Source organism: Saccopteryx bilineata, chromosome 11 (assembly GCF_036850765.1).
Source record: "Saccopteryx bilineata isolate mSacBil1 chromosome 11, mSacBil1_pri_phased_curated, whole genome shotgun sequence".
Lineage (NCBI taxonomy): Eukaryota > Metazoa > Chordata > Mammalia > Chiroptera > Emballonuridae > Saccopteryx > Saccopteryx bilineata.
The window spans coordinates 43,154,036-43,163,135 of NC_089500.1; the positions used below are offsets into that span (position 1 = coordinate 43,154,036).

At 52.0% G+C, this 9,100-nt stretch overlaps 1 protein-coding gene across 1 annotated transcript; it reads left to right on the forward strand.

Annotated features, from left to right (window-relative positions):
* Positions 1–371: 371 nt before the first annotated feature.
* Positions 372–6,365, forward strand: LOC136315046 (NUT family member 2G-like). The gene is made up of 7 exons (XM_066246244.1): positions 372–387; positions 2,358–2,805; positions 3,150–3,278; positions 3,754–3,890; positions 4,358–4,641; positions 5,007–5,186; positions 5,709–6,365. Exons 1-7 carry the CDS (start codon positions 372–374, stop codon positions 6,363–6,365), a joined length of 1,851 nt encoding a protein of 616 aa, XP_066102341.1.
* Positions 6,366–9,100: the final 2,735 nt, after the last annotated feature.

Sequence of the window (9,100 nt, forward strand, 5' to 3'; positions counted from 1 at the left end):
ATAAGGAAAAATCAAGTCCAGCATTCAGGTTGTGAGTCTAAGAAACCCATGCATGAATCGCCTGAAGAGACAGGCACACACCAATTGTGTTACCCCTTGCAATGTGAAAGGAAATTCTAGTTCTTGCCTCCCCACCAGAGCCCTGCATGGAAGGTCTCCCCACCCCACCCACCCAGGCTCACCTGCCCTCGCCCCTCCCCCCGCTATAGAATGTCTGGAGCCCTACATTCTGCCGTTTAAATTCAAACTACTACTTCCTTCATTGGGATGCTGAGCATCTGTTGGAGCAGGTTACTGTCCTGTACCAATACCTGAGTTTCTACATTTTGGAGGCTAGTAGGCAGCAGTGGCCAGTGCCTCAGCCTGCGAGGATGGCTTCAGAAGGAGGTAAGTGTATAGATTGGATTGGGGGAGTATTTTAGAGAACTTGGGATTCAAATGTGACACTTTCATGTGGGAAACAGTTTAAACTGAAGTAGAGGAAGGAGAGGGCACTGGACCTGCAAGGGACCTGTCACCCAGGAGGACTGGCAGCCAATGGAAACCTGTGACAGCAGGGGACAGGAGGGCTCTTGAGAGGTTGATCAGGATGATTCAGGACAAAAACCTGGCTGAGGAGAGAGGACAGCAGCAGGCACATGGATTCTTTCTAGATGGGAGACAAGCCTCTTTGACGTGAGTGAGGAAACAGTAGGTTTTGTGGTGGTGGTGACACAGGAAGGGGCTGGGAAAGCCTAGTGCCTTCAGGCACCTGGAGCTAGCCTCATGATACTCTTCTAAGGGGTTTGAACTGTGTATACTAGGGCTAATGGGGGCAGTGGTGAGAGGTGACCTCACTCAGAAAATGGCCAGAGGGGCTGCTGTGGAAAGCCTACGCAGAAATGTCCTCCCCCAGGGCTAGGCTAGAAGGTACTTCAACTGCTACAGCCCAGAGCTTCTTTAATCCTTCCAGCCCAGAGCTCACACCTCCTCAGGCCAAGGAGCTGTGTGTCATTTTGAATTCCACAGGGGTAGGGCAGCCATGTAACTGTCACCAAGATTGGGTTCACTTCCCCTAGTTGTCCTGAAAATACATCTCTGTGCCTATTCAGGTTTTCAGACCTTCTCCCTCTGACCATGTATTTCACAGTACCTCAGCCCTGCCTTTTCCCTGTGAGATCAGGGTTTCCTCAAATTCCATGTCACTGCTTCACGGACTGAAAACAGATGTGGGACATGGTGGGTTTTCCCATGGAACATCTGTGAAGGCAGATTCCTTTGCAAAAGGGACCAGGGGAGTAGCACAGAAGCAGAAAGGTGATCTTGTGTATCATCAGTAAATGTACTGTGACACCTGTCCTGAGTAGTTAGGGGTTTGTGGTGCATAGCTCTTTCTCCTGGACTAGGGTGAGGTCGACTTGACAGACAACTTTGTACTGTCGTCTTTCACCTAATTCTTACTGGGTCTTCAATTTCCATTATTGGGAGCTAGAAGGGAGAGGACCATGGACAGTCTACAGTCCCATGACGTATCTAACGTAACTGCAGCTATGGAACTTTCTTGAAAATCCACTGAGAACCCCATGGCTCTCCATTCTTCAGATATTTTCTCATTTTCTAAAGCCTTCATCGAATCAGAAAAGACATAATCTAAGGGGCACAAAGTCTACTTCATAGAACCCTCTTGGGAACAGAGCTCCTGAGGGTAGCCATTAGTCTGAGCAGTGGGGCTGGAGTGCCAGAACTGGGCCCGTGTTACGTGTTTACTGTTGGTTCTGACACCATATGTATGCTGAGCTGGTGCGAGAGATTATATTGGTTCCAGGTGACATCTTGTGGAAATACATTACTCAATTGTTTCTGTGTTGTTTTGTAAGAAGACAAGACAAAAGGTATAATGTGGAGATGCGTCCTAATATTGTAGACACTGCCTATTCCCAAATGACATTTGATGTCTTGAACTTAGCTTGCAGAAGGTCGCTACTGCTGGTGTGTCTGCTTAGGGTCATTTTCCACAGAGCAGATTTCTACCCATTGCCATGACTAGTGCACATCCTCTGACACAACAGAGTCACATGCCAGGAAAGCCTTAGGGGGTCTCTAGAAGTCAGAGCTGGCTGGGTCTGCTTCTCAGCAACAGTGGTCATGGACCCTTGGAGAACTGGGAGCAAGCTCTCTAGTGGAATAATTGTCAACCAGAGGTCAGAGCGTGACATTGATTTGAGGACATTTACGAACTCCACATTTCCTCTCAAACATATGGCCCTCCCCTGTTGAGACTCTGCTCTGATTCCTCAGTGGCTACAGGGGACCCAGACTGGCTCTGTCCTATTTGCTGATTCTCCTCCTCCATTCACCGCTTTCCTTTGTCTCAACAGCACCTGCAGTGCTGGTAGCGGATGTGACTGGGCACCCTGCTGCCTCCATGACTCCTTTCATGGCACTGCCATTGACCAAGCCCACTACTGGCCCTGCACACCGGCCACCTTGGGAGCAGCCTCTGCCACCACTCACCGTGGAGATGATTGTACCCACCTTGGCTGTTGGCAGGGCCCAGGCCAGCGAGGGAGGCTGGTTTCACATCCTTCCTCCTCAAGCTCCACCATCAGCTGCCCAGCTGGCCCCCTTCATCCTCCCAGGGAACTATGGGCCACAGTCTAACGGGCAATCCTGGGAAGGTGGCCTGGCCACCTCCCAAGCCAAGGCCTCGCTGGATGACTCTAAGAGCACCTACGAGAACTACGAGCGTTGGCAGCGCTTCAAGGTGCTGGCCCGGAGGCACCTCCCTGAGAGTCCGGATGCAGACGCTCTTTCCTGCTTCCTCATGTGAGTGCTCCGGGCAGGGACACAGGGGCTCATTGGAGCTTTCACATGAAAGAGCTCACGGGGTGGACATGCAGGCCGGCTTATCCTGGGACACTGAATGGAAGTCTGAGGGTGGTGTCCCAGCTGTAGACTGTGAGTGGATGGTCAGTTTCAAGTCCACATTCATGGTGGTGGGAATATGAAGCGATAACCTAGCTCAGAAAGCTGGTCTCACACACACGGATGGCTCCTCCCTCAACTGCTGGAACTCAGTTATGCTGTGGGATGGGGGTGCGCTCACAGCTGCGTGGGCTGAGTGGGTGGTGGCCAGGCTTGCGATTGTGACTGACTCTGAGGTCTTACAGGTCAGCGCTCCGGTCACTGTGCCGCCTGAAGCCCACCATGACGCTGCAGGAGGGAATAGGGCAGGCCATGCAGGAATGGCACCGGAAAAACAACTATGACCGGATGTTCTTCTATGACATGGCAGCAGAGTGAGTCGTGGTGCTGGGTCCTGACAGTTGGGGTGGGGACAATCGGATGAGAGGATTCAGCAGGGAAGTGTCAGGTTGTGATGGTGCTCATCAGAGAATGTTCTGAGATGGTTGTAGGTCAGTACATGGTACCATCATCCTAGAGGCCCTTCTTCCTAATGAAAGCCTCTTCCTCATCCTCAGAACATGGCTTCTGTTCTATATACCCTGGGGGCTACACCATCCTTTAATCTTGACCCTTCCTGGTTTGATATGAAGGCTCAGAACAGGCTGGGTGAACATGCCCCGCCCAGTGGGACCAGACCAGAGGGCTGTGCTGGCAGTGAGCTCACCAGCCACCCTCCGGCCTCCTCAGGGCAAGGGCCGGGACAGTCCCAAGGCACTTCCTCTCCTGTCTCTCCATCAGCTGCTGGCTGTGCTGGGCCCTGGCGGTCACCTTCTCAGCACAGCCTGTGTCTCCCTCTCCCCCAACCAGGTTCATGGAGCTTGAGAACAAGGAAAAGCAAAATCAGAAGGTGCAGTGGAAGCAGGAGAATCAGGGCCTGCCTCATCCAGCCCCTCCAAGGCCTGATTCTCACCAGCTGTCAGCTTTCGTGGTGGAACCACAGCCAGGTAGGACAACACTTTACACAGGAGCCTATGCTCCAATGGAATGGGGGTCAGGGCATGCCACTGTCCCCACATTGGTCGTCTTTCTTCTGGGCTCCTTGGTCTTTCAAACAATAATAATAAAAACCTATGAGGGCAAGCATGTCAGCTGCCCTTTGTCACCAGGAGGCCTGAACTGGAAAATATTCATCACCTCTCTCCCACCTCCCAGTCAAAGGACACAGCTTCAATTCTGTTAGGAAGCAGTCTGCTGGGATCCCTTCAAGAATCTATAGCTCCCCAAATCTTCTCTTTACACTTGACTATTTTGAATGCTTTGCCTCTAACTTCACCCTGCCCATGATCACTAGACTTCAGGCTACCTTCCTCAGCCACACGCATATTAATGTCCCCACACAGCCCTCCCCAGCACATGCTCAGAAGTGGAAGTTGGACACACTCATTCCCTCTCCTCTTCCCTCTCTCCCCAGCTTGCACTTCTAGCGTGGCCACATATAAGGCCCAGGGCTCCCATGCACCCCAGGAGCTCCGGGGTACCCAGTCACCCTGTGACATCCCGCCTGAGGCTGTGCAGGAGTACATGGACATCATGGACGAGCTGGAGGGACTGACCCACTCAGCCACAGTGGAGCCCGGTGGAGAATGGGAAGAAGACAGAAAGGAGTCACAGAAGGAAGAAAATGGGCCCTCCCAGGACCTAGACGTCATGAGCTACTTTAATCAGCTGTGTTCCCAGGAAGACTTTGCCAACAAGGTGGGCTGGCTCAGAGCTCTGGGCTCTGCAATGTTCCAGAGGGAGGAACTCTAACATCCAGATCTGGGTTCTGCCCAGGCAAATGGGATTAAGCTCTATTCTCCATTCCTGAGTTAGGTGCTTGTGTGGGTGTGAGTGTGTCAGTGTGTGTACATATGCATGTAGTGTGTGTGTGCATGGTGTATGTGGTGTATGTGGAACGTGCTCTCTGTGTGCATAGGTGGGCGTGCCCTTGTATTGATATGTGTATGTGTTGTATGTGTCTTGTGTGTGTGTGTGTCTGTAGCTGATGACTATGATGGTGTTAATCACCCATGTCATGTAAGAGGATGGAGTGGGTCCTAGCTTTTCCACTTTTCCTCCAGGTCTTGCTGACTTATGGGTTTCTCACTGCCAAGGGTGCTTACAGCATCTTCTTTCTGTCTCAGGTAGAAGAGGTCTTTGACCCTCATTTCCTGGCACAATTGCTGTCGCCAGAAGCATCCCTGGATCTCTTGGAACAAGTGGAGACATTGGAGCAGGAGGAAGGACTCACTCCCATCCAGGTGAGCCAGGGGAGGATGGGAACTTAGGAAGATGGAAGGGGGACTCCAAGTGTGTCACGGGAGGACAGGACCCCATGTGAGTTAGAGGAGGAGTGACAGGTCAGTCAGGGAGAGAGAGACTACTGGTACAGTGGGGGAGGGGTAATCCCTGGGAGGGAGAACCCGGGCACACCTGGGAAAGGAGCATCCAAGAACAGGAGCACATGACTGCTCACCCCTGCTCTGCCTGTGGGCATGGCATGCTGAGAGTCTAGCTCTGGGATGGGTGCAGTGCAGGACCATAAGGAGGGGACTATTGAAAAAGGAGGGGAATAGGAAGGAGAGGATGGGGAGTCTCAAAGTAAGGGAAAGGCACAAAGCTGGGAATATGATACAGGAGGACCGCTGGAGAGCCAGGTGTCTGCTTTGGATTTGAGTCACATTGTCATCACATTGCATCCTCCAACCCAGTGCCATTGTCCCATCATTTACTCTTCCTCTCTCACATCTGTGCAGAGTCAGAAACTGTCCTTCTCATTCTAGGGTGTGCAGGCACCCCAAACTCATGATGCACCTCGACTGGACCCCAGTTCTTCTGAGTCCCAGGACAGCCAGGAGGCCCAAAGACACAACCACAGCCACGAGCAGGGAGTCAGTGACAACACCGGGCCCCCAGAGACTGCCTTCAAGTACCGTCCAAGGCGCAGTCGAGCAGATGCCGCCCTGTCCAGGCCCACAGCCTTTGCTGTCTCTACAGGACACCAGGAGTGCCCTCCATACGACGCACAATGGCCCTGCTCTGCTCCCCAGGGTCACAGCACCACTTACACTATACTGGGACCCAGAGATGCCTCCACTCCCAGAGAGACCTCTCTTGTTAGGGAGTCACGTGGGCCAGTGGAAAAGGCCAATGAGAATGAGGACCTTCCCAACCTGGCCTTCCTCTTGGCCTCCCCTAAGAGCCTGCTGCCCTGCACGCTCTCTCTGAGTCCTGTCTCTGCCTCTGGCTTTGCTGATTGTGGACGGTGGGGGCTTCAGGAAGCTGCCCAGTCCCAGTTCCCTCAGAGACTAGGTCTCAGCCACACCGCTCCACAGGCTCCCAAGTCTAGAAAGAGGAAGTGTGACCAGTCTGTCACTGGGATTTGGATGAAGCGGCCGTGCAGCCTGTATGGAGCAGCTGCCAGTCCCATGCGGGCCTAGTCTAGATGTCACCTGGCTGTACCCACGAGGAGCCCCTTGTCGTCCCAGGGCTCATCCTGGCTGTTTTGTTAACATGGGAGGGAGGGTGAAGGGAGGGAGGGAGGGAGGGAAGGTGAAAGCTAAGGAAGAAAAGGGGACAGCAGTACCTTTTGAGTGGGTGTAGGATGGGGGGTAGAAGCTACACCTTTGGGGAAGTAAGTGTCAACTGTGAATAAAGGTGTTTTAGTATAAAAATGCTCTGGGGTCACTGTCGACAGACTCGGGTCGGCGCTGCTCTCGGGTGGAGACCTGAGTGGAGAAAAGGATGCAGGAGGTCACAGGTGCTATGGACCCTCCGGTGACTCTTCTGTTTTCCTTCAGATTCATGGATACTCCTTTCGACTTCCCCTGGAGCACACGGCTCTCCCATCCCCTGGGACTCTCCCCTCACTTCTCCTCCCAAGGCCAGACTGGGTGAGGGGCCTTAGGAAGCCACCAGAAATCCGGGCTTAGCTATTCTCAGCTCTGCCAGGGTTTCCTGTGTAGGTGTTCTGACAAGAGAGAGAAAGGCAGGCCTCTGCAGACCGGCTCTCAGCCTCTGTGCCTCGTTGCAGTAAGAGAGCCCTCTAGTCTCAGAGAGGACTGAATGTGGAAGGCGGTGGGGGCAGAGCAGCTGAACAAGGGGGTGAAGAATTGTATGAGACACCTGGTAAAGGTGGGTGCCTGAAAAATGACAGTGGATTGGGAGGTCACCAAGTCCTTTGTGGTATTTCTGTGTTGTCCTCTACTAAAGGAGGAGGACCTCTCTGCTGTGGCTGGTGGAATGGGCTCAGGGACCACTGGTCTTCAAGAACACATCACAGCTATTCTCCCTTCCTGCCCTACAATGTCTGTACTCACAAATATCAGCATAGATTTATATTCACATGGGAAATAGTTTTTCTTAACAGACTGTGACTCAGTTTCACAAGCACAGCACAACCAGCAAGGACAGTAGGGGCAATGTGTGTGTCCTCCCCCGGGCTGGTGGGAGCTGGAGATCCAGGCTGAGGGAGGGGGCTTCGGTCTCCCTGCTGCGGGCACTGGTACTGACTCCACAGTCAAAGAAGATGATCTGAACCCCTGATGTAAGTGTGAGATGAGCAAACAGTAAGGGAAAGGAGGTGGGCTGAGGAGACCCATTGCCGGAACTCCCTGTCCCAGGACTAGTGGGATGCTCTGATGGCATGGATACACCACGGCCCTCATGTCCATTCTTTTTAGCCAATACCTATTCCCCAGGTTTATTTTCTTATTCCTGGGCCTGGCCAGTGGTTCAGTAGATAAAGCTTCAACCTAATGTATGTTTCTTCAGTTCAATTGTTGGCCAGGGCACAATGGAAAAGTGACCATATGATTCTCTCCTCTTTCTTCTCCCCTTTCTGTCTCTCTTTTCAAACCATAGCCACTGGTTCAGTTGGTTTGAGCATGGCCTCAGGTGCTAAAAATAGCTCAGTACTTAGGCATTAGCCCCAGATAGTGTTGCCAGGTGGATCCTGGATGGGGTGCATGGATGAATCTTTCTCATTATCTCCTGTCCTCTTACTTACAAAAATTAAAAATAAAAATAAAGTTAAAATGTTCTGATTCCTCCACTGGTTTTAGGCTGCTCTGAGACTACTGAGCTTTCCCTGGCATGGCCCCAGCTCAGCCTAGCATATAAAGCCATGGCCCAGGGCAGTGGCCCAGCAACAGCGATGGATGGGGCTAAAGCAGTCCAGTTTTACAGGTGGCCTGGCTCTCTACTGAAGCCTACAAAGAGGGTCACAAAGGACTCATATCAGGACCCTGACCCACCTCCCATGGAATCACACTGAAGCCCACAGGTCCTTCTTTGCTGCTTTCCCTTCTCCATTGAGGCTAACAGCACCCAAGTCTCTCATTCCTCTGGGGCATTTGTGAAGGACACTTCTCATCTTGGCCTCACTCTCTTCAACTGCTGCCTCCTGACTGTCCAGCTAGGACTTAACACATAGACATGGGCTAAGGGGAAGTGCCGGAATCAGTATGTGTTCTGGGGCTGGTGCAGGAGTTGCCATCCCTCATAAGTGAGCATCCTCCTCAGGTACTACCTGATGTGTCCCTGCCTAGCGTGGCAGGGACTGAATGCAAATGTGGTGAGTGAAGGACAGAGCCTGGACCCTTCATTCACTGGTGAAAATTAGTCCTATAACTACTCAAATCTCAGGAACTTCATGGTGAAGCAGGCAACGCATCTGCCCTTCAGGATTTTTAGAAACACTGAGAGATTTGTGATTGACGGGTTCTTTCTTGTTCTGTCTCTGTATGTGCTGAGTCTTCCCCATCACAATCAGGGTCACACCTGACCCTTGGGTGGCTCTGTGACTGGCCTCTCTATCCTTCCTTTTTCTGCCTTTTCAGTCCTGATTTGGATGAACATTTCTCAGAAGGAAGCAGAACCTGTGCTGTCCCCTCTCTGAGACCTGTGCACACTGACAGCCCCCTGGAACCTGCCCGGTGGAGCTGACTGGAGGCCCACTGCTGCTTCAACCACAGAAGAGTCCAGCTCCATGGGCTACAAGGAGCCTTGCAGAGGTTTGCACTTTACTCTTTGGAAAATATGATGGCATGCTTTTAAGATCGTCTCTTTGATATTTCGTGTAAATGAAAATAAAAATATAAAATCTGGGGGAGAAATACTTATATAAGACAAAACAGATTGTAAAGATAGAACTATAATAAAAAACAAAGAAGGA

Coding starts and splice junctions, on each gene's coding strand:
- LOC136315046 (XM_066246244.1), top strand. Junction 3,279..3,753: donor TTCTATGACATGGCAGCAGA/GTGAGTCGTGGT, acceptor TCCCCCAACCAG/GTTCATGGAGCTTGAGAACA. Junction 3,891..4,357: donor CGTGGTGGAACCACAGCCAG/GTAGGACAACAC, acceptor CTCTCTCCCCAG/CTTGCACTTCTAGCGTGGCC.